Below are 25,599 nucleotides of genomic sequence, written 5' to 3'. Positions count from 1 at the left end.
TGCTGCCCGAAACTTATTAAAATTCTTCGCGCCGCAGTGGCTGTTGAAAAAGGGGAAATGAAGCGAAGCAGGCGTTGGCCACACTGGCAGACCGACCATTGGTGTGGGCATTGCAATTTATGCTTGAAGTTTCAAGAAATTCCCCAAATAGTTTCGCGTGCTTGAAATTATTAACTCTACTAATCAGCATAAAAATGCGGCCGAAAAAGAACTCCAGGCTTTTGTTACAAAAAGTGAGGCGAAAAGTGAAAGTGTTCTGACTTCGGCCAGCTAATAGTTTTATTTAATTCGGAACGAAATTTTGCACGTGATTTCACGTAAGGTTTTCCCAACCGTCATTCAAATGAAGTGCATAAATGATGTGTGAACCATATGTCTGCAACAAGTAGAGTATTTGATGTCCAACCAGTCGAGCAACTATGAAATTAAAAAAAACCATGAAAGGGAATAATTTCTGTTACTATTGCGTAATGCTGCTTTTTAAAAATGATAATAAATTAGACTTCAATGGTAAATTTTCATTTAATTTTATTGTTAACTTCGACGCCCTTTAAAAATGCGGCCATAAAAACCCCATTTACATGGCTAACGAGCTGTGGCAGGAAAAATGAGCTACTTACAAAATGCCACTCACAAGCGTACTCACATTTTCCAGCGCCAATCAGCCAATAAATAAAAAGCAATATATGAACGATAAGCTTATTTGAAGAATCGCAACCAAGAATAAATGGTTTTTGGGCTCCAATAACAATAATTCAAAATTATCGCCCCCAATATGGCAAAAAAACCCTAATTTATAAAAACAAATGACAAACGAAGATTAAAATAAATTTATGAAAGCTGTGGAAGGGCCCAAATGAAAAATCGATTCATTATTATTTAATTTGCTAAAGCAATCCAGATAGGAAAATTGTGGAATCAGGATCAGGATCTTCCGCATGATCCTAGATAATCAGGAACTACCAATATCGCAAAAGACCCTAACGTCTATGGGTATCAAGAATTTAATAGATGATTAACTATGGATGGGATCTACTGTAGATGTGGATATGATCTACAGTAGTAGTAATAGTAATAAAGTGCCATTTCATTTAAAACTGTTTATTGTTCCGAACTTTATTTAATGGTATAGAAAGACCCACACGCAACGAAACGTTGGCTATTTAAAAATTTCACCATATGAATTTGTTGCGCCAAGTGCTAGTTAACGCTTTCTGTCCGATGTCAACCGATTAGCGTCCGAGTCCATAACTTAAGCTCGTCATGAGGGGCAAGAACATGCTAGACATGGATCTATGTTGGACCAAGGGATGAATGCAAATCTTTCTTGATATTTCCATCGAGTAGCTCCTGGCCCCCTTGCGAACTGCCGCCCGGCAGCAACATCCCTCCGAGGAGCCCTTCTTTTTCGGCTTGCTCTTGCTGGTGCTCCTGGGTTGGACTATTGATCCCAGACCCATTTGGCGCACCAGAAACTCCTGGGCCGCCACCATCTGCTCCTTTTGCTCATCCTCATCCCAACCCTTCTCGGCGGCCATGATCTTGAGAATTCTGGGCAGCATGTGCAGCGTGGCGGCCGCATCCACGAAGGCTATGCGCAGCCGTCGGGCGATGATGTCCACAAGGGTGCAGGCGTACTCGTTTCGCATGGCATACTGAATCTCTGCCTCTATATAGGGGAAGCTCGGATGAAGGCGCTTCTTCATATCAGGAGCCTGAGAGAACAAAGCATGTCCATTGTACCCATAGGAATCGGAAATATGATGCGCCACGTCCATGGGCACACCGTAGTCCTGCACGAATTCCAGCGGCAGCATGCAACACCATGATTCGGCTCCGTCTAACTTCAAGTCCTGTGTCCAACTCGAGGTCACGTGATCGTCGCACAGTCCACAAGATTTAATTGCCAAATCGACGGCATCGGCCGCCATTACGCGGTAACTGCTCCATCGTCCGCCGGCCAGCGTGATAAGACCGTCGGGACTAACCTCGATCATGTAGCTATTGAGCGGTGTTCCACGCTTGTCATCGTCATTCTCTTTGTCGGTTGGACAGCTCACACTGGCCTTGATGGCCGTCCAGGCACTAAGAACGTGGCAGCGCCCCAGCTCCACGCAGGGATCCATCCTTTTCTTGGCTGCTTCTAGCAGACAGTCCACGTCATCTGGTTCGGGAGTGGGACTTCCACGGCTAGACACTTCATCCAGGTCCACCTCGCGACTGCCTAGAACCATGTGGTTCTCAAACGGTACCATATAAACAGTGAGATCATCATTTTTCTGAGCTGGACTCAACAAACCGTAGTGTCCGGAACCAAAGTAACGGGGCAGGGATACTTAGGTTTCCAGAGTGGGCAACAGAATCGGTGCGGTTCCCTCCTTGTCCATCTGCCGGATGGCATCAGTGCTGGAGCCAGTGGCATTGATCACTGCCTTGGACTGAATGTAGAACTGCTCGCAGGAGATCCTGTCCTTAACGCTTACAACTCGGCAGCAGCCCTCCTGTGGCATGATCTCCACCACCTCCATGTGGTTGCCCACATTAGCGCCCAGGGCCACTGCGGTCATCACCAATGCCACGCACATCCGGGCATCGTCCACCTGACCATCATAGTAGACGACACCACCGCGAAGCCCATCGGTTTTTAGCAGCGGAAACTCATACATGGTGGCCTCCCTGGAGATGATGTGCGATCCACGGATATTCGAGGCTGCAGATATCCAGTCATAAACCTTGGAATATAACTTTAATACTTCTGGCAACCAGTCTCAGCTCGCCAACCTACCTTCAATCCCAGCCAGGTGCAGGGCATCTGCAAAAAACTGTAGATGGGTATGATCATGGGCTGAATCCGGTTCAGATGCGGAGCGTTCTTCAGCATGGTCACCCGTTCACTCATCATTTGCAGCATAATGTACAGCTGCTCGACATCCTTCTCCCGGAGGGCAGTGCCCAGATATGAACCACTGCCATCGATCAGCTTACTGGTTCGCGAACTAGAGCCGCTTGCAAAATCCTCCGCCTCAATTAAGGCGGTTTTAAGACCACGACACGCTGCGTCTACAGCACAACCACAACCCACGGCTCCTCCTCCGATCACCAGGACGTCGAACTCCTCGGCCTTTAGTGCATTTACGTGCTCCGCGCGAGATGGCACCACCTTCATTGTGCAACAGTGGTTTCCGCGAACTTTAACCCTGCTCCGCTGATAGGTGATAGACGATAAGAAGGCCTGGCTCAAAAGCTGACGATGTTCGCTAAGATGAACAGCACTTTGCGCCAGGATGGCGCCCAACTTGGACATAGTTAATCGGACCTTTAATTGAAGGCAACACAACAAAAATTTCGAATTTCGAGGGGTCGCGCCGTTTTCCAAACGCTTCCCAAATTTTCGAAAAATATTCAAAAAGGTATACAAACAGAAGGTTTTAAAAGGCTTGTGTCATTCCGTTAAGGCAGTACTCTCAAACCTACTTTGCTAGAGACTTAATCTGTTTTTAAATACCAACAGGAATGTGTCGTTTTTTTTTTTAATTACTAAAAATATCTACTGTGTATCTTTCTAAAATCTAAACCATTCTTATTATTTACCATTCAATCATGAATTTAAATGTGCTCTTTTAATTGCCTGAAAAACTTCGTTGAACCCTTTGCCGAGCAGAAAGCCCTGTACACGTTTAAAATTCAATAAAAATTTGAAAACATTGTAATTGAGCGACGTTACGCCCCCGCCCAAAGCCAATTAAAATTAATGAAAATTATAGATATGCGGCTTGTCGCCTCGCCGGTTTCCTCTGCACCTGGGCGAAAAGGTGTCGGGCTGTCACAGTTTCTGACAATTTAAACTCGTGACTGGCAGACGCGAGGGGGAGAAAATTACAATGCTTAGCATATTAAGGTTGGAAAATTTAATTACATGCGATGGCGATGGCGAAATGTGGGGGAAATGGGTAAAAAGCTCGCCACTTTTCGACGGACAATTGCGGTGGGCGTTGGCCAATGCTTACCTGGGGCAGATACAGTAGCACCGCCCACCCACATTTGTGCCAGAATATTAATGCTCTTGGCAGCGAGTCCCAGGAGATGGGTGCTCCGGTATGACACGGCCCGCGTCTAATGAGTTTGTTTAAGTAATTTCAATTCATTTGTTAATTTTCAACTATTGTCTCTCTATTGACTCTATTAATGTGCCCGGGCTCTGTGTCTGTCCATCAGCCTGTCATTCCGTCACTCAGAGCCGAAGTGTTGGCCATCGGGTTCGTTTGAATGTTTACCCAACTGAATGAGTGAATGAATGTCCTGTGGGAATGCGGTGCTTTTGACTTTGGCGTGCCGACCGACATTGTCCTTTTGTCATTGGAATGGTCATTAATACTGTGCCTCGGCATAGATCAACTTTCGATTGGATTGCTGATTGCCCGCATTAACATTCGATTTTCATCGAGTAAGACGGTTTTTGGTTTGGGTTTTTAATTCAGCAGAAATCAGTTCAATTTATAAAATAGTTAAGTCAAAGAACGGCTAAATAAGTTACTGCATAACTTTCGATGCATTAAAAAACTAGCATGAAATAAAATTTAAATTTATTGAATTATATATTTTATATTAGCTTTTTCTGAGGTGTTATTCAACTTCTTTAATACAACTATCAGTTTGTTAGATTTAAACGAGTAACTAATGATGGGATTATCTTACCACTTTGAGTCCTGCCAAAATTGTTTCGCTAATCTTTAGCTGCCGTTCAACAACTTGAGATAAATTTTCCGGATCTTGTTAAAAAGTTAAATTTGGTTGACCATATTAGGGTCTTATCCTTCCTGCCCCTCCTTGGGGCCACGAAGAGGAGCAACAAGAACGGCGCCCGAGGCCTTCTAAATACAAATTTCCGGTGTAAGCCACACAACAAACCTGACCTAAAGCCCCCCAACCTTCCCACCTTCCCCCGCGCCATCGACCATGTTGGCCCTCCTCCAAAGTTGCCTGCTGAAACCAGGCGACCGCCACGCCCCGGCACTTTGTTACATTTCGTTACCTCGCCAAAGTGCCTCAACACATTCGGCGGGATACGGCGTGGCCTTGTTGTTTCCTGCTCACCTTACCAGCTGGTCCACCCACCCACTTTCCACCCACTTTCCACCCCCTTTCCTGGTTGCAACTGGCTTTGTTTTGCGGCTCGCTGTTGCTGGCGTGTGGCTCACCTTTTTTTTGGACTTCCCCGCCCAAAACAACCGCCGCCCAGTTGGTCGACGGGCATTATTGCAGCTATAAAGTCAGTGCCTTGAACTTTTCCTCTGGCTGTTTTTGTTTTGTCCGTTGTTCTTTTGGTTCGGCTTTTCTTTTCGTTTTTTTTTTTAATTCAAGCTCTCTTTTTGTCGCCTTATTGCCATTGAAGTTTGTTTTTTATGGCCTGGCCGAGCTTGACAATAAGCACGGCGGCGGCAAAACTTTTCCACTTCTCATTTATTATTACGCTCGACAATTGCTGTTGTTGTTGTTGTCCTGACAACCGAGCGACAGAAATTGTCGTTTGTCCATGTTGCCTTCCTTCGACAGCAAGCAAAAGCTAGGAAAAAATCTAGAAAAATCGCAGTGAAAAATACAACAAACGGCTGGGCGGTGCAAATGCAAACAGGCGTACAAAAATTCATCTAAAATTTGTTTTAAAAAAATCCTGGCAAAAAGGGCAAAAAACAAGAATTAAAATAATTCAAAATAAACGATTTGTTGCGCTTCGGCTGGCAATCAGCGAGGTGTTAAGTGGCCCAAATTGTCTGACAACAAGGTGCCTTCTCTTATCCCCACACCTCAAACATTTTACACAACTTTGAATATATTTTTGCCAACTTTATTGGTGAACGTTTTGATTTATAAGGACAAATGGAAATGGCTTCGTTTGGTCAATGCTACGATGTAATCCTTCGGCCTCAGGTGCGCTAAACAGCTTTATTAAATTTGTTGAATAAAAGTTTATTTGCCACATTTTTTGATATATTACAGCTAAAAAATATACAAAGCGCCTAGCATATTTTTTCCCTTTAATCAGCAAAATTCCAGCCGAAAGTCCTTTTCAATTGCCAGAAATTGAGCCTAATTTAGCTGTTGTATTTCTGTGTATTGTGGCATAATTGAGTTGCACACGCACGAGGCAAGGTCCGCCAATCCAAGACAAGTGGAGGGGAAATGCTTTCTCTGTCAGATGCTCGAGCTGGTTGGGTCGAGTATAAAGGCGCTAATTTGTAGCAATTAGTTTGGCACTCGGCCATGGCAACAGCATTGGGAAATGGCGAGTGGGCTTTGCCAAAACGAGATGCCATAAATAGTCACACAGAACGCAGGACACTGTGTGGAATTCGGCATATGGCACGCAGCGAGGACTTTCAAAAAGGACATTTGATAACAATTGAACAAACGTCACGAGGGCAGCCAGGCGTTTAAAGCGAGTAAATGTGACACATTTTCAGCGGCATGACATCAATTAAATTTATACCTTTTCTGTCACCCAGAAAAACACGCAGTGTCTGTGCCACATGAAAATATTTTATTTTTATAGCTGCCTTTTCATTACTCAGTAGGCAAAAGATAGCATATACTGAATGTATTTAATCTGCCGTCGTTGATTGCAAAATTTAATTTAAATGCCTTGCTGTTTAATGTGGATTGATCGTTTTTTGCCAATATGGATATTTTTGCATATAAAAATTGTTATCAATAAGATTTTTGTATGAAAAATGATACGTTATCGGACAAATCGTGTCAGTTCTTAATTGTTGAAGTATTATTAATCCCCTTTTTTTTTTTGTATGACTGGTATTTAAATTTACATATGTTTTTAAAAAATAACTATTTATTTGGCTGAGATTGTATTCGCATTCTTGTGTCTGGCAATCTTTACCAAATGCAGAGTTAGGGTATCACCGAGTCGTTGCTGCTCCCCTTTAGTTTCCCCTTTTTATCCTTTAGCTTGCCCCCATGTCTCAGCAATTGTTGTTCCCCTTGTTGTAGGCAACACTATTTGTGTCATGCAACAATGTAATTGCCACTGTCGTTGTCATTTCCGCTGGACACACGTTTCAACGACAGGAAAAAAGGCCAGGCTAGGAGAAAGAGAAAAAGCATTAAAGATATTGCAGGGAAAGGTCCTGCGGATGGGCGGGAATGTGAGAAAGTTGGGCGTGGCAGCCGTGCGGCGGAAGGAAGTGAGTTGTAGGTCGGCCATTGTGCAGTTATGCGGTGAGCAAGTCGTATTGTGGCGCCCTTTGGTCCCACCAAGGGCTAACAGGGGGGCCGGGGTAAATGTCCTGGCCAATTGTCAGAGGCGCGGGCCATGTTAAGTTGAAAATAATAGACGTGGACATGGCTGTCATGCTGTCAGTCGAAGACGATGTGCGCCGGACACTAATCGATGTGGACAAATTGCAAAGGTTGCAGGCTTAGCCACCCACCCATCTGCCCATAAACCAGCTTTATCCTCCGCCTTACCTTTGGCTCCCTGGAAATTAATGGCTCAATGAGGCAGGACATTAGCTGCTTGTTTGCCCCCAGGAGGGATTTTTAATTGCTGCCTGGGTGGTCATTCTGTGGTCGCTCCATTTATTTGTGTTCCCCACAAGCACCAGGTTCAACTCCTGCGGTTGACCTTTCCTCCCCAACCATCGATTATCCACTGCGATACCTGTACCTCTCCCCGTTTTAGCCCGCATTTGCCTTTTTAGCCGTGCTACAGTAAACTTGCGGTTGACCAGAGCATCGCACTTGCATTCCATACCAACCACTTTTAACCCATCAATGTGGCCTCCACATCACCATGTTTGATAAATAGCCCGAGGGTGCGGTTTATTTAAATTCACTGGCTGCGAATGAAGTCAAGCGATGGCTTCTAAATTACGGGATACTTAACTTACTAATGGCTATTATATCGTAGGTATTAAAAGAACACTGATAGTTAAGATAATCAGCTAATGCAACAGATATCCATAGTGCTTATCATATAATATACATAGCAAAATATCTTTAATATTCAATATTTTAAATAGCGATAAATGTTTTAATAAACCACATTTTTCCTCTTCTTTTCAGGTAAGTTCGTGTCCACATCGATATTTAATTTTGACTGCCCGTCAGTAAGTCTTACCATTTTGTTATTAACCAAAAGCTGCACACCACCGACTGCTATTAAACTCTAAAACGCCCAACTTTGTTCCATCGGAAAAGTTTTCTATTTCAATTTGTGTGTTTCAGTTTGAAGCAGTGAAAGCATTGGCCATCCACAAATGGCCAACACCTCCACTTTTGTTGAATCCGTGCTCCCGGCACCGGGCACCTGGATCCTCGCCTCCTGCCTCCCGTCTCCTGATACTGGCCACATTCGACACTTTATCACCTGGTTGGACACTGGCATTCAATGGATCGTGCTTTTCCACACGGCCATAACATTTAATGGCGCTCCGCTTAACGCTTGTAAACACGTCGGGGCAATCAGAGTCCTGGCCACGCCTCCGCATTGTATATGTGCGCAGGACTATTCGGGGAAATTCGGTTGGGTGAACTGGGAGGAGGGCAGTGAAAGTTTGGATTTCTTTTCACAAATTATGCCCACCGGGCATGCTAATTTCACTTTGGCTTTTGGCCCTGTAAAAGTCTACAATTACGGCTAATAGCTGGCTGCTAAAATCAAATGCAGCAGCCCATTCATTATTGCTAATTGCGGTAACCAGTTGGCGTCCGTACTATTACAAATTAACAAATCACTTAGTCGCTGAAGGCAAACTCAAGTCTCTGAAAACAACGAAATTAATTAACCAACTTATTCAACTTTAACGATTTGGGGCAAAGAATCTGGAGCGCACTTAATTTGAGCTTTTGGCGAAAAATTATAAAAGCGGAAGGCAAACTAAGAGTTTGTCTGATAGACAAGGTGTATACCGTGTTTTTCTAACCTTAATTTAATATACCGACCAATGACCAATATCTTAACATAAAATTTTAGAGTAATTCATAATAATAAATATTTATTGTCGCCCGCCGTCGCCAAATCCCATCATTACCACATTCGTAAGGGCCTATAGAAATCGGCCAAGTTGCCATTAGGCCTTAACGCTTCGCTTAGCCCGTTATGGGAGCTGATGTTCATTGGCACAAAAGTTTTCAGCTTTCGGCTGGCGGCAGTTCCGAAAGCAATTATCCTCGGGGAAGTGTATTCGACTTAATTGATTTTCCTGCCGGCAGTCGGTACGGTTTTAAAAGGATTTTAATAAGCGCATTGGGAATGCCTGGCTGTGGGCGTCGGTCTATATATGTATATGTTCGTATATCCTTTGTCTAAGGGTCCGCCTTTTGTGTTCCGTCCTCTATCCTTTCGCATGAAAAGTTCAGCGCGCATTTAGATAACAACATTTCGTCGGCTTTTTCACACTTTTGCCTTCCATTTCGGGGCTAAGTAAATTTTGCAGCCGGACGTGCCGAGGTCCTGAGGCCAAGGACCCGTGGAAGGCTGAGGATTTGGTAGGTTGAAGTTCAACCGGGTCCTGCTATATGTCGCTGGCTATTTGACCGGAAGTTAAGCGGCCTTTTTCTGGACGACTCGTTCACTAAGCAGACGTCTAAGGCGATTCGGGTTAAGTGTTTTGTGTGCGCCAGCTTGTACTTTAAATACAATTGGAAAATTGTGTTTATTTAATTGTCCGGAAAGGCATTTAGTTACGGTTCCTTGCTATCTGCAAACACTTTAGTTTTCGCACTTTATTGGCCATGTGTTCAATTAAAGTTGCTATAAGCATGCCATATGTGTTGTCCATATTGTCCAGGCTTCAGCTAATGTTAATATGTGAAGTAAAATGTAATTAAAGTTATTTTCAATGACTTTTTTAAAGAGATTGCTTGCATAGAAACCCATTTTTCGACTTCTTCATAAAGAGAGTCCCTTTTCGAGGGACTGAAATTCATGAATTCTGGCCTCCGACCGACTTTTCCAGCTTTCCGAGTAACATTCCCATTCATTTGCCGCACATGGTGGGTGCAAATTTTGTGCAGGACTCATCCCATCTAACCAAACTCCCCTTCGGCGCCTTTCGTCTATGTTAATTTCGCATGGATCTATGACCATGGCGCCTCTCATGTTTTTTGATGATGAAGAGGTTTCCAGCATGGAGCCAAAAACAACAAGAGCACCCACAAAAAAACAACTCCAAAATTACGGGTATTTTTTTTCAGACGCATCCTGCATTTGAGGCTGGAGCAAGGGCTTCCACTGGCGAATGCGACGGAGATGGCCGAAAAGCAATAACAATAACGACCACATGTACGGCCCACAGTTTCCACCAGTCTCCCGATTTTCCCTGCGCCCCAGTCTCGCTTTATTTTCTGTTTTCCTGCTCGGTTTGATGAACTTGCCAGCGCGGAAAAGACGGGGAAATGGAGTTGCCTTCGGTTCGGCAATTGCCGCTGCCTGGCTTCGATTGTTTTTATTGATGATTTTGATGATGTGGATGGGAATGGGTATGATGAGGTGGTAGACATGGATGATTTTGTGTGCTGGCATTACATTGTGGGGAAACCCATGCTGTTGTGATTTCGTTAATAGAAAATGTAATTGCTGTTATTGATATTTTTACAGACCTAGACAATGGCTGTGATTTTCAATGGGATTACGATTACAGAGGTTGAAGTAGGAAGTCGAAAGATATGTATAAATTTCCTGCTCCATCAGATCAAACTTGTAGTTTAAAATCCATTTTTTCAGTCGTTTAAATGGCCTTTATGACTTTTAACTTCGCCACCATAAAGACCAATTTAAGGTGAGTGGTTTTTGTTAGCCAATAGACACCTGGGAGACCAGCAGACGACAGCGATACCTGGCCTTGTGGTTAACCACACAAGCCATGGAACTCCAGACACGGACCAACACAGTCGGACACGGACTGAAATTTGCATGCGCACATCCAGAGAGCCAGGAGTCAGTGGAGCATAGGTTTCCTTTTTCTCCTGATTGTCAATCAGTTCATCGACTGCCAGACTTTCATGACATTTTGATTGACTAGACAGACGAAAAATAGAAGGAGCACGGAACAGAGTCAAGCGATTGTTGCCCCACAATTGAGCTTTAAGTGCAGCGAATTTAATGGAGCAATAGAAATCGCTTAACGTTGGGATGGCTGGCTAATTACGTTAATACACTTGAAAAAGTCGAAAGTCAAAGCGAAGCTCATCAATAATTACAAAGGAGAAGGAAATGCCAAACTGTGGAAAGTGGAAATCGAAATCGAACTGGAACTGGGACTGGGACTGGGACTCCTAGACACGAACGCCACTCCGAGGTCTTGTCGAGCTTTTAGTTGGGCAAAGTCAAATGTTGGCTACACCATAAACACATCAATCTTAATTAGAATCCGACATCGCAGTGCCTTGGCACAAATCGAGAGTGAAGTTTCCAGGTTTCAGCCAATTTACCGAGAATTCTTTGCCAGAGGATCCAATTTCTCTGCCACCCACATCAATTGAAAACTAATTGCAGGTGTTGTTTTCTTTGATTCGCCCTTCGAACAGCCAGCAGTGCGTAAATATTGTTGTTGCATTAAAAGTCAGAAACAGAACAATTAGGTAATTGTACGAAATAAAGTGCTCAATTGAAGGATCGAGTTAGTTAAGCTGTTAGAAAGATTCATCCATATCTGGATGAGTGCAACTATGACCGACTGAGGCAGCTTTAAAATGTGCGTCCTTCGCATTCCATTTCCGAAATGGAAAATAAGAATTCAGATACAGATGCTGGTAATAACCCAGTGCAGATACCGAAACATAGTTGGGGAAAGTGCCCAAAATGCTTGGACTTTTGCTCGAGCTTGGCCATCTGGCCAGACATTTAGCACTCCAGGGATAAAGTTTCATTAGGAGCAGACCAGTACGGAGCTGCACAAGTAAGATGCGGTATGGCAGAGACCAAAATTCTGGGGAGAGCAGATGGAGCCGACACCCCAACTATCATGTATGCTGCACTTCACTGCAAATAGCACTTGAGGCTTATGACACTGCCACCAGACCAGTTCCATTGCCTCACAGTTTCCGCACATCGCCTCCAAGCCCGTGCACCCTGACCCCAAGTCAACTCCCCTCCATTCGTGCTACCCTCCATTCGCCGCCACTTCACTTCAAGTGCATGTGAAACCGCAGTTGAAAGGCATTTATTGTACCTGCCATTGTTGTTGGGCTCGGAGATGCAGCTCAGACTGTGGTAAGCCCTCCGGTGCGCCCATCTACCACCCACTCGTTGGGCTCACAAAAATACTGGGCTCACTCTCATGAATGCCAATGCATGCAGGACTCATAAAAAGACGGCGAGTCTAGGAATGGCAGCGTGAGCTTAAGGCTCACGAAGCGCGTGACAAAAGTCACGAAAGATTAATGTTCAAAAACTAAAAAACTATGTTAGTTAAAGTTAATAAGCTATAAAATCTTGAATATCCCAATTGTAGTTAAGATTTTTACAGCACTCTTTTCGCTTTCCTAATTAAAGGTCTCTCTTCACGAGATCATCTCTATTGGTGCTGCGTCTTTTTGTGGGTTAGGCATTTGCTAAACGACCCTAGTTAACCTCCAGGCCAAATAATTTGCATCAAGCACTTGCACCAGTACCATTACCATTACCATTGCAAAAACTTTGCCAAAGAAGCCATGCTCAGAATCTGGCTGTGCCCTCGGGCATAATATGTTTCACTCCCTTTGCTTGAGCATCCTTCGTTGGCTGCTTGCTTATTTTAGTTATGGCATTTGGTGAATTTTGGCCAAGTTTACAAGATTATGCGCTTAGTGGTTGCCTTAACATGAATTCAAATGGAGCACCTCAAACTTCCATTCGGGCGTGTTGAAAACTTTCTCGGCGAGGTGCAAAACGAATATGGGCTAGCACGCATTCTGCCTGGGGAGTAATTAAATAGCAAACTCTTTTTTCAGACAAGTGTGCTAAGAAGTGGTGCTTATAAATTGGCTGTTATCTTTGGCCAGAGATACGCACTCTGATACCACGGACAACTTGACTGGTTGACTTCGAAATACGGACAACCAACAGGCTGCATTCGTCAATGCTGGTAGTCGAACATGAACAATTTATGGAATTTATTAAATTGGCCAAGAGGCTGCCATTGTTTGGCTACAATGACCCTCGGGATACGGCAGCCGAAACCAAGGCAAACAAACAAACAAACAACGAGCATTTCTCGCACACGGCCAAGGAAATCTTTTCTTCGTCTTTTCACTCTCACTTTTTCGGATGGGCCGCACGGCAAACACTTGGGAGAATTTATGACAATGAGCCAACAACTGTGAGTGGTCATAATATAAATAACAAGTGGGGCAAGTCTGCAAAGGGGCGTTTCGTGGGCGTGGCCCGTGCGTAACTGGTAACTGACCGTGGCAAAGTGTTGTTTTATGTGTGCAAGTGTGTGTGTGCGGGGGTGGGGGTTGGAGTTAAGGAAAAGCGAGCGCTTAAGCGATTCAACGGCCCATTGTGCTTGATTGAAGAGGGAATCCCGGAGCGAGCGAGTTGCTGAGAGATGGCTAAAGGGATTTCCCGTTTGTGTGTGCGGCACATGAGCCTGAAATTGGGAAATTATGCCCCCAGGACGCACTGAGCCGAGGAGGAGCTGCGAGAGCAAAGTGAAAAGCCAACTGCTTGACTTTCTGGCCTTCGCCACCTCACTCAGTCAGTCTGGAGCCGGGTGGTCGTCAGCCCATTCCCAGCCACTCTCCAGATTGGAGTCAAGTTGGCCACATTCATTTTTTATGACCACTGTGGCCGCCGGGCTCTTCGGCGACAGCCTGTTGAAATTTAAGACAATTTAAGTTAAACGGTTTGAGTTGAATGAAAAATGCTCCTTTCCCTTACCAAACATTTCGTAAGTTATAGCTTCACCATACCCCAAGTATACAGATAAATTATTTATACCTTGTATATTTTACTTAAACGATATTTATTGAGGGGTTACAACAATAAAGAGCCAACTTCTCGTTAACATTTAAATATTTGCTTAAAGCATTGCGAGTAAATAGGAACACGAGATTCTGCAACTCCCCTTGTTTTTTAATTACCTAACGAACTTCACTTAGCTTGTTCAACGCGGAATCCCTGAAAGACATTGAAACAGATGTCGCTAAGATGGCGGGAGAAAATTTACATTTGTCTTCAGCGAAGGCAACTGGCCGCAAAATAAAAAGCCAAAGAGTTTGCCACAAAGTTACTGAATAATTCAACGAATGTCCTGCCAACATTTTAATTTAAGTTTGCGCTTCGACGGTCCCCAAGATAAGAAATTTTGCGTAGAAACTGCGGGTGGAGCTGGTTGTATTTATTTACACTTTGCTGGCCGCCAAATGACGGCCACAAAAATTAATAGAAAAGTTTCCCCAAACGACACTCGGCAAACAGCAACGGAGACGCGAGGCGGAAAGAACAAATTATGCAGCAATTTCATTTTGATATTTTTGTCAACACAGGATGAAAGGATGTTAATGTAAATGACTGCCCCCCAAAGAATCCCGCAAAAAAGGGGGGAAAACGAAAAACTTTTAATAATGTCTCAAAAGGCGCACATTTTTTCCCCTTTTTTTGTTTTTTTTTTTTTGCGGACTTCGGCAGCGGAAAAGGGAGTGGCTTCAAACTCTTGTTCACACTTCATTTATAATTCTGGGACAGAACGGCCAAGGCCTTTTGTTGTGATCCAGTCCCTAATTATTATTTCCACGAATTCTGGCGAGTAAATTATGTTTACGATTGCATGCTGGGCACCGGCGGTCTTGACTTGCCCACATTAATGCAATCCCATTCGTTTTTATATCGCCATAGAAGTTTTTCTGTCCGCGCCGTTTTCTTGACTTTCTTCGGTTTTATGGTCTACTTAAAGCAGCTCGTATGAAACTTTTCCCAACCCAGACGTGCCAAGTTTTATTTTAAAGACTAAGAAATTAAAGTGAAGAGTTAAGTTTTTACTTAAATCATAATATAAATACTTTCCTTTCGAAATATGTTTTATTCTTAAATTCTTAAAATCAGAACCAAAAAATTTCAATTTACTTAACTCACCTGACTTTAAGCGGCATTTGTTGATAAAGCCACAAGCGCCAGGGTTCTATTTAATTACAAATCGAAACAATGCCTTTAGCCACCTGCAGCGATATGAATAAATTTGAATATTTATCTCATTAAATTGAGTCAGCCCAATTTACACCTATTTCCAGCAAAATCGTTGCCCAACTCGAACCACAGAATGCCATTTTCCCCGCAATCCCAAATCCAAGGCATATGTTAACTGTCTGTACGTGCCAGACTGAAAGTGGCGACTTTATGTCTGGGAAAATGGCTTCGTTTCAGTTCCATTTTCCTGCTCCCTGCTCCCTGCCCCCTGCCCCCTGCCCACTGCCCCCTTTACCATTATCCACCCGCCCCTCCCCCTGTGACCGCTCATTCTGACTGTCGACATATCTTAATTCCCATAACCAGGCGAAAGGCTGCATGAATTTCAAATTCAATTTGGCGCATTTTACATAATTTATTAAACAAAAGGCTCAACGGCTGAACAACAACACAGCGACAGGCGTAAGAGCAGCTGAGCGTTTTATTGCATGAGCGACGGCTAACAAGGCACTTGTGTGTATGTATTAATGCGGTGTGTTGGGAGGGGGAAGGTGGGTGGTGTGGAAATGGTGTGCGAGCGGGGCAAGCGTGGCTTTTTACATAAATAATTTAGGTGTGAAGATTAAATCGTTGCGATATGGCTGAAATTGTTGACAACTTAATTTGTGAAGTGGTTTCTGCGGCCGGAAATGTTTGCCCGGAAATTCACTTCGTGGCCTCTTCTGCTCGAAGAGTAGAAGTATGCAACAAACAATGATTTTAATGGCGAATCGAAAATGATCGAACACAACACTCCGCCACTTGAGGCACGCAAGTGCACCGCCATCTCCGGAAGATAACACGGCGCATACGTAATCTGCCCGGAAAAAGCGAGTAAGGCCAATTGAATTATTGAAAAATTATTCAACTCGCAGCGAACTGAACGGTAGGGTAGGGCAGGCATAAAGTGCATTTCTCGACGCGTGAGTGTGTGAAATATTGCCTGAATAATGCAGCAGACTCACAAGTTGCATTCACTGCTGCCGCCTGTCGATTGCTGCACTTGACACAACTCGACATCTTCCCCCGTTGCACCGCCTTTCCGCTTGCCTGGCTGCAGTTTAATTGCCGTCATCTGTTTGTTAATTGCTGCATAATTGTTTGAAATAAATTCACTTACGACTCGTTTCGCTCCGTTGTTCACTCATTTCACTCCGTTCGCTCCTTTCGCTCCTTTCGCCCAACTTTCGGCGGCAAGATGTCGCCAGTCGTCGAAGCGCTGACATATGGGGCGTATGAGTAATGCACTGCACAGTGTCGGCCACTTTTGATGGTCATGCAATTTGCATGTCGTTTAATTTCCCGCTGTCACATCGCCCAGTTGAGTGAGCGCCTTTTGAGCAGGAGAACGAACTGAGTGAGTGACAGCATGTTTAATTCAAGAATTTGAGGACTTTGTTGCAACTGAAAACTCTCAATCTTTATTGAACTCTGAAAACTTCTGTTCAATAATGCTTTGAATCTCCTTTAATAATTAAACGGTCCCTTTAAGTCGTACTCCTACCACTTTAAGTGAGCAAACCGCAATTATAAACGCATAGTTTCACCTGCCCGTAATCCATTCAACTGCGTTTGTCACACTCATTTATTAAAACGTTAAGCGCAATTTAAGCGTAGCTGCTGTCAGGTGACTGAAGCCATGGCCAACACCTAAAGGACCTCCTCAACCACTCTGCTGCAGCAGAGTCCTGACGTTCTTGCAACATAAGTTGTTGGGGAAGTTGGGAGATCCGTGGATTCGGATCCCCACTCTGGCTCGCTGGCATGTTTTATGTTTTCGCTCACTTTCCGACACATTTTCGCACATATTTTGTTTTTATTTGCCGCATGCTTCATGGAGGAGCGGGAAAAGCCGAGTCGAGCTGTTGCAGCTGCCAACGCCACTCCAGCTGGACCCTGATTCTCAGTCCTCTGCCTTCGTGTCGTTATGAATAATGAGTTCTCTTACTGCAGTGCAATCTTCGCACTTGCTCTTGGCCGACTCTCGATTTAATTAAAGTTCTTAATGAGTTTTTCGGATCGCGTCATCGATCAGGTTGAATCTGGAATTGAACCATTGTCTTGTCGGCGAACAAGTAACTCGTTACACAGACTAAGCATTTTGGCAGCAAGACACACAATAAGTATCCTCCTAACATGTGTACTTCGGGTTCACTTCGAGTTCATTTGTCTGCCAAGTTGGCGAAATGCACTTTTGGCCGCATCCCCAGTTCGTTGTGCGGTCTCCTCTGTTTTCTCTGAATATATAACTACATATATTGTCGGGTAGATATTTGCTTTGCATTCTTAGACACTTTTTCGTACACCTCCTCCCTCAACTCGCTGTGCTCAAATTCACAGCATTCTGCCGCTTGGGTTTTCTGTGTCGGATTTTGTGGGAATCTGGTTGGTATTTCCTCTATGACAAAAAGTAAACAATTTGCACAAAGCATTCCATATGCTGCCAGCTATACTCGTAGTATGCATTCCTGATTAACAGTTGCTAACCTGTTGGGTTTGTTGAATATGGTAGTTCTTGTTTATTTCACGCTAAGGAATATAGAAAAAAGTGCGAAGAAATGTTGTTAAACGGGATTTTTGTACAATACTAAAAGGTATTGTAAAATATGTTGTTCGGCAGATCTTTGTCTCAAGAAAACATAAATTTAGATTAGCTGTGTAGCAACCCAGTTATCAGTCAGTTTGATTATTAACATAGGTAATTGTACTGACACCAAATATTTAAGATTTGCTTACCTTTCTTGCCATATTAAATTACACATGTAGGCTCAAACGCCTTTGCAGTAATGTAATCGTCTCTAATGTTTAAGCAATTGGTAATCAAAATTTAATACAATCAACTAGTTTCGCATCTAAGGCTTTAAGGTAAATAGGCCCCAGAGCCTTCGGTCATCTTATTAGGCACCCGCACACTCGCATTCGCATTCACATTCACAGTTGGGTGGTGTTGGGCGATAAAGGCGGATCAGAGGGTCTGAGTTGCCGGTTAATTGCATAATGAGCGAGAGCCGGCATTTAATCAGCTCGTTTGTCAACAAAGTGCAAGTATAATCAGTTTGTGGAACATTCTCACGGCTTGTGGTATGGCAATAGAGCTCGGCGTAGACGATTTCCTCGCCTTATCAATCCCTGAACTAATTACGTATACGCAATGTGATTATAAGCTCGCCGCTTGTTAGGCTGCTTTGGTGGCAAGGGAATGCACAAGTGGTTAAGTGGGTGCTTGTAATGGGCCGCCAAGAGTCCTTAGCCAGGGATATAAGCCACAATAATGACCCGCACAAGGAGCATCTGCGATACGAACCAAAAAGAATGTGCTCGTTGTCCAAATATTTGTTGACATATTGCGGATTTAAAATGATTTGTGGCTGCCAATCCCCGGGAATTAAACAAATACATTTGAATAATGGCAAGCAATCAGCAAACAAAACGCAAGACTGAGTGCCTGCAATAAAAGTGGACCATAAAAAGCGATAACATCATATTTATAAGCGCCTTCCAGACCCACGTCCTTCCTATAGGCCCTCCCAAGGCGCCGGCAAGCGTTGAAAGCGATTATATGCGTAAATATAAAAATGGCAGAAAGACAAATAAACGACAATAAACGGCCGGCAGAAGTATTTCTCCAGTTTTACCAAAGACATCCCAAGCCAAATAAACGGAAAAAATGGCCAACAAAAAAGATGGGCCCATAAAAAGGGAAACGGAAGGAAAGCTCAGCAAAGACCTAAGCAGCTTACAGTGGGCAGGAAAATAATAACATGTGGTCACTAAGGTCTTTAAAGCAAATTCAATTTTAATTTAATCCATTCAAATTTATTTCTAGCAAAAAGACTTAAAAACGTCAAACATCTAAGCTATTGTAAAAACTAAACAAAACCTATCCGATTAATCGGTATTTATGGGTATTTAAAATTGATAAGAACTGGCTATGAACTTCGAGCGCTCTATCAAATGTCCGCAAATGTTTTTTAAATGGCAAAAACGTGTGTCATGCCACCTAATTTTTACTGGAATAATTGCTTTATGCGCCCACTGTATCCGCAGTTTATTTGCGGGCATTGTCGAAAATCGAGTAGGCGGCACGTCTTGGCAAAAGTTTTCTTTTGTGTGTGTCCTTTGTTTATGACGACCATTTGGTTTGCGGAGGCCGTCGAGATTAGGCCTGCGGATGGCAAGGTGGAATCTCCTTTCGTCCAGGCTAACCACCCATCGCCACAACCTGTAATCCGTCTTACCACTAAACCGTTCAATATCCGGGAAACAACTGCAGTGCATAATGGATGCTCGCACTTAAATTTTATAAACTAAAGTTAGCATTTTGATACCATTGTGCATGCATTTCTTAAAGCGCAAAATTCAAATTTAGCCTTGAATGTTGTTTTTCATGAAGAATACTCGTATTTTAGAGAATTTAGAAAGTAACGATCTATTACATTTTATTACAATTTATTTCATGCAGATAACTACTTTTGTATTATTCTGGGGAGTTTTCAAATTTTCTAGTTTGCGTATAGTATTCGGCATCAGAATCGAGCTTAAGCGCACAGGATGGGCTCATTGAAAGTGGCTGGCACTTTTCAGCTCGGACATTTCCCGGTGCGTTTTGTTTGCACAAAGTTCAAAAGGCAGTTTAGGCTGCGGGAAAGGGAACCTGCCGCCGTCGAGCCTGACAAATTGAATGGTTGCCCGCGTTTGCACAAAGAGGCCAATGGGTGCAGGTGGACCCAGGACAAATAGAATCCGGTCGCCGGATCGTGAATAGAGCTCTGGAGCTCCGACTGATTGACTGGTGTCCAGGGGCCAGAGTACAGAGCCCGGAGTCGAGAATTGAGAGTCGAGGGCTGTGTGCCACGTGAGCCATGTTGACACACAGCAGCTAAATAACAAATTAAAGGAAAAAAACATAATCACGAATGCAAAGGGTAAGCGCAGTCAAATGGGGTTCATTTTACATTGCCAAAATGCGAGAGAATAGCGGGTGCTGTGTCCTGCAGGATTGAGGCCAAAGGAGTCAGGGACAAATCTCAGTGGCGATAAAAAGGTGCTCATTAAATAGCAAAGGAAAAGTGAAACAGCATTCGAATGGAAAGCGAAAAGCTGCCGAGTGCAACCTGTCATGCTCAACTATGGAAAAAACTTTTGCTATATAAGAATGAAAGCAGGAAAAACGGCAGCTAAGCTGTACGAAAAACGTGCTAAAACGTAAATCAACAGCGAAAATCGTGTTGAGCATTTTTTCGTAGCTGAAAAGGCATAAACAGCAGCTGCTCCGGGGGAACTGAAGTTGAAAAGTGCCCGAGGAAAATTCAGATGGACGGGGGAAATGGGGGAAAATGGTGGGAAAATTGGGGGTGGTAAGCCAATGGCCAGTGGCAGGAAACGGTAGCAGTTGTCCTGCTGGCAAAGGAAGACGGGCTAAAGTGAACGTAATTCAATATGCGGCACCGTGTTAAAAGCTGTAAAAATGCTTAAGCGTTTTTCAATTTACCCGGTTTTATGTTACGGACATCGCTCGTCGAGCTCTTCAAGGCGAATGCGATTTGCTTTTGCTGCTGGCTCAAATTTCCCGAACTCATTTGTAAAGTGTCTGGCATGGCCATAAAAATAAAAAAAAGGTTGAAGATGAATAGCCCAATATTTCCGATATTGCAAATAACAGTCGCAAACAAATTTGACTTCTCTGCCATCGGGACGAAAATGTGGAACGCAACATTACTAGTTTTGCACTTTGCTTGAAGTTTTTATTGGAAAATTTCCCTGCCAACACCTTTCACCTTTTTTGGCACAATTATTTCCTGTCATTCTCGAACAGTAAAAGTTTCCGCTGCAGCTGCGGAGAATGAGTAAAAAGTGCCAACGCAGCCAGAAACAATTATACTTGAACTTTTGTCATAGAACGAGTGCAATAAATGAAACTAAAAACAAAAATCTGAAAGCGCAGCCGGAATTTCTGTCGTATCAGCAAAACACGACGACAGACACAATTTCCGTCCTGTCTTCTGTCCACGACAACGTTTTTTGGCTGGCCTGGCTAATTAATTTTTGTTTATTACCCCTTTGGAGTGGGCAGCCGAAATGTCGTTGCAGAAGTGAAATTAAATTAATTAAATGTCCTAACACTCTCCATTTCGTTTATTTCGCTCGCAGGCAAGCACACGCGACTGGACACCCAGCAGACGGCACAGGAAGGTAATTAATACGCTCCCATTTCTTCTGTTTTTCGAGCGTCACACGGGACGTATGCGCAATGTGCCGCAGTGCAGCGGACACAGGATGCTAGGAAAATGTCCGTCCCTTCGCTCTTTTGCCAGCGGCAAGGTCCCAGGGAACTGAAAAGGACTAAGTAAACAAAATAAACTATCTGTTTCACCCCGTGTTTATCCTTGCAGATTCCGACTTTCCACGATTCGCGGAACCCATTGCCAATGTCACCGTTTCCGTGGGTCGAGATGCCCTAATGGCATGTGTGGTGGAGAACCTCAAGGGCTACAAGGTGGCCTGGGTGCGGGTGGACACGCAGACGATCCTATCCATTCACCACAACGTGATCTCGCAGAACAGCCGCATCAGCCTGACCTACAATGACCATCGTTCGGTGGGCATTACTGCAAAATTAATAGGTTAAATTTTAAAACAATATTTCATTTTTGCAGTGGTACTTGCACATCAAGGAGGTTGAGGAGACGGATCGCGGCTGGTACATGTGCCAAGTGAACACGGTGAGCTCAAGTGGCCTAAGTAAGTTCGGGGAATCACCAATTTAATCTCTTCACTCCCTACAGGATCCCATGCGCTCCAGGAAGGGCTATTTGCAGGTGGTGGGTGAGTACGACAACTAATCCCTATCGCCGTCCACTGACCCCCAGTGTGACCCATTGGCCACGATAACACCCGGCTCGCTTTTTCCCCCAACCATCCAGTTCCACCGATGATTGTCGAGGGCCTGACCAGCAACGATATGGTGGTGCGCGAGGGTCAGAACATCTCGCTGGTTTGCAAGGCACGTGGCTATCCGGAGCCCTACGTCATGTGGCGACGCGAGGACGGCGAGGAGATGCTAATTGGCGGGGAGCACGGTAAGCGACCTTATTTCGCCGCATTGCACTCTGGCCTCACCGGTTTCTTCTCTCCCTCCTCCCTTCTCTCTTCTATACCCAATTCTATACCCAATCCCCAATTCCTGATCCCCACAGTCAACGTGGTCGACGGTGAGCTGCTGCACATCACCAAAGTGAGTCGCCTGCACATGGCCGCGTATCTGTGCGTCGCCTCCAACGGAGTCCCACCTTCGATTAGTAAACGGGTCCACCTTCGTGTGCAATGTGAGTAAATGTCAATTGGTTGGCCAAAACACAAAAGTTAGCTAACTCGCTAAAGAAGCGAAAAGTTGCAGTTGCTTTCTTTCATATTATATCTTACTACTGTGATAACTTGTGAAATTGTTAAGAAATCAGTATAATATGTGATGATCAATTTGTAACTTATTTTTTTAAATTTATCAAACTATTGCATCATGGTTCTTGTGGCTCCACTTCAAGTAACCAATTTCGTTATTTAAATGAGTCTGGTGTATGACGATTTTTTTTAGTCCGATTTTCTGTGCTGCGTAAAACGGATACTGCAGAAATAACGTAAAATCCATTTCGAGCTTAACTCTTTTGCAATATTTATGCCACGTTGAGTAGGGAGGGTGTGTGGAAACTGGAAAGTGTGACGAACGCTGGATTCAATGCGTAAAATACACACAAAACAAGGCGGTGCAACACCCACTTCGGTGGTGGTGGTGGCACCACCCCCACTTGCATGTTGCCAATGCAGTTTTTGGGGCAATAACCGCAACGCGTCCTCAACATTGGCACACAAAGGGGCGATGGGCGGCGACGGTGGGCAGTGGGTGGAAATGCCCACGCACTTGGCCAAAATCGACCAAAAGCTGCAGTCACGTTAAATTAATTTACCTGTGAGAGCTTACCGTGTGTGCCGCACTGCCAGTGGCCGAAAATGCTAGAGATGGACAGCTTACGATGGGATTAATTAACTAGCCATAGTTTACAAACAGATGAGTGATGATTGTGGAAATGTACTCAAGTGGAGCACAGGCTATATGTAAGGATTGTTTGTTCGAATATGTGAATGACACTCTAGGCTGCATCAAAATATTACCACTCATTGAAACTCGAAAATATACATATTTGAATTTATAAAGGATATTTCCCCCAGCTTCCATCTCTAGTCGCCCAGCGCTGATGCACTGCGCTCATTTCGCTTTGTTTGTGGGCGTTTGCTTGTTTGTTTGTTTGTCGGCAGGTGTTATTTTGTGCCCCCGTGATGTGTGCGTGGCCAAAATGCGTTCACCATTCGCAGAGCAACTCTTGTTGTTGTTGTTGTTACTGCCTTGCCCACACCCACACCCATACCCACCCACGAATTTTCCCCTTCAGTATCAGCGGCGGTGGCAAGCAAAGCTATTTACGCACACACACCCCGCCCAGATGGACGGCCGTGTCCCAGACACAATCACTCGCTCCCAGGCGCACTTTTAATGACTGAGTGCATTTTAATCCAAAAACAGTTTGTAAACTCACGTAAAATGGTATGCAAAATTCTCGGTAAAACTCGGATAGAGCCGTATAGCTGATGAAAGGTTCGTGACGCACCCGGCATGGGTGTGGGCTCTGAAAAGGGCTATTCCATGGGGCTGCGGATGCTGGAACAGATTACTGCGGATGTATGGTAGTTGCATTTGATGGCATAATGGATTCAATTTAGAGATAATGGAAGTGGATTACTTTCGCGAGCATCAAGCTTACAGTCTATGATTTTGTTTGAAATAATGTAGTTATCACTTTTTATAATTTATAAAATACACTTTAATTCAGCTAGCTTAAACAATTTAATACATTTTCCTTGTTAACAGTTCCGCCAATGCTTTCCATACCCAATCAGCTGGAGGGAGCCTATCTGGGCCAAGATGTTATACTCGAGTGCCACACGGAGGCCTATCCAGCATCGATTAACTACTGGACCACGGAACGCGGGGATATGATCATATCGGGTAAGACAGGGTCGTGAATCGTTCTTTGGAAGCACTGCCTGTAAATAAGATTGAATGAGGAAGGAACTTGTATTAACTGCAGGAAACCTGTGTAAATAAGCTTACAATGTAATTTTCAAGCATGCCAACCAACACCTCGGACTTCTTTACACGCTTGAGCCGGTGCAGCGAAAAATTGACATGGGAAAGGCCCGAAGGGAAAACAAAATGAAAACTTGGGAAAACCTCAGTTGAGCTGATCCCGTTTATTTCGCTTTTTCAGATGCAAGGCAGTGCAAGCGAATGTTGAATGTGGTGTCCTTTTTTTATTGTTTTACATGGAAGTTTTCGGCTTTCCGCGTCCAATGGTTCGCCATAAAATGCGTTGCTCATACGCACTGTGTGACAGGCTTAAAATGCACGTTTACACACACGTGCACACAGAAGGCAGCTACATTGTGGCATTTCGAACAGGACTGCCTTAAAGTGTCCCATCTTTATGGGATGACGTTTTAACAGTTTTCTCTTTGATTGACACCAGACAGTTTTCAAAAGAAGCCAAAATGTTGGGGGCAGGCAGAGATTGAACATGTGTCAGATAGAGAGCTGAGTAGATTTCCAAAACACTCACCCCAAGCTGTGAGTATGTTGCGAGCTTTAAATATCTTGAATCCTTTAAGACAACTACGTTATAATTGCCATAATCATCAAAATCAAGTTTAAAAAATAATTAGGCTTTTCCATTAGCTAGGAAAAGTTCAAAAATGGTTATTTGGTTTTAAAGGTTCACAGAAACATGACCTCCAACTTTAAGTTCATATAAACAATCAATATGTCGTAAATAAAATTAATTAATATCGCCGCTTCCAAAACTCAATCATGTTAAATACGGGAAAAATGTAAAATTTGCTAAGCTACATAAAAACATATTTGGTAGATTGGAAATGAGCAATTAAATATACTCGCAAAATCGATACGCAATACAAATTGAATAGAGGTAATGAAAACGTCCGAAAATATTATTTTGTTGCGGAAATTATTTAAACATAATCACATTTGCAGACACATTTGCATCTGTGCCAAAATACCAAAGGGAAATAGCATGAATTGAATGTCGGAACTCATGGCAGTTTTGCTAAATTAAAATGGAATTTAAATGCTAGGGTAAGGAAAATTTTAAGGGTGATGCCAAATGTTGTTTTTTTTTTGGGTTGATAGTTTTCCAATGAATATATAGTTCCGTCGCCTTAAGGCTGAAATTCAATGGAAATCAACCTCAATGACTCACTGGTGGCAGCTCATATGCATAAAAATAGAGCTATATATGTATATGGACGAGCGTTTGATGAACTGTCATTTGGTTTCATTTTATGCTTAAATGTCACTTTGTTTGTTCGATAGG

The 25,599-nt window shown here is 43.7% G+C and overlaps 2 protein-coding genes across 6 annotated transcripts in view; one reads left to right on the top strand and one right to left on the bottom strand.

Annotated features, from left to right (window-relative positions):
* LOC117150352 (neural cell adhesion molecule 2) overlaps positions 1–25,599 on the top strand; it is a 40,186-nt gene that overhangs the window by 5,426 nt on the left and 9,161 nt on the right. For all 5 annotated transcript variants that reach the window (XM_033317207.1, XM_033317206.1, XM_033317205.1 and 2 more), the window contains 7 exons: positions 21,311–21,352; positions 21,553–21,758; positions 21,817–21,882; positions 21,946–21,985; positions 22,084–22,239; positions 22,357–22,485; positions 24,081–24,218. In XM_033317207.1, coding sequence (XP_033173098.1) covers positions 21,311–21,352; positions 21,553–21,758; positions 21,817–21,882; positions 21,946–21,985; positions 22,084–22,239; positions 22,357–22,485; positions 24,081–24,218 — 777 coding nt within the window. The remainder of the gene's footprint in view (positions 1–21,310; positions 21,353–21,552; positions 21,759–21,816; positions 21,883–21,945; positions 21,986–22,083; positions 22,240–22,356; positions 22,486–24,080; positions 24,219–25,599) is intronic.
* LOC117150353 (glycerol-3-phosphate dehydrogenase, mitochondrial) lies at positions 1,092–3,458 on the bottom strand. The gene is given in 2 exon segments (XM_033317209.1): positions 1,092–2,732; positions 2,786–3,458. Coding segments are annotated over 2 exon segments (2,019 nt in total). The 5' UTR covers positions 3,305–3,458; the 3' UTR covers positions 1,092–1,232.

The sequence above is a fragment of the Drosophila mauritiana genome, chromosome 2L (genome assembly GCF_004382145.1).
Source record: "Drosophila mauritiana strain mau12 chromosome 2L, ASM438214v1, whole genome shotgun sequence".
NCBI lineage: Eukaryota > Metazoa > Arthropoda > Insecta > Diptera > Drosophilidae > Drosophila > Drosophila mauritiana.
Note: the sequence above shows the minus strand (reverse complement) of the source record. Positions and strands in the feature narration are given on the sequence as shown.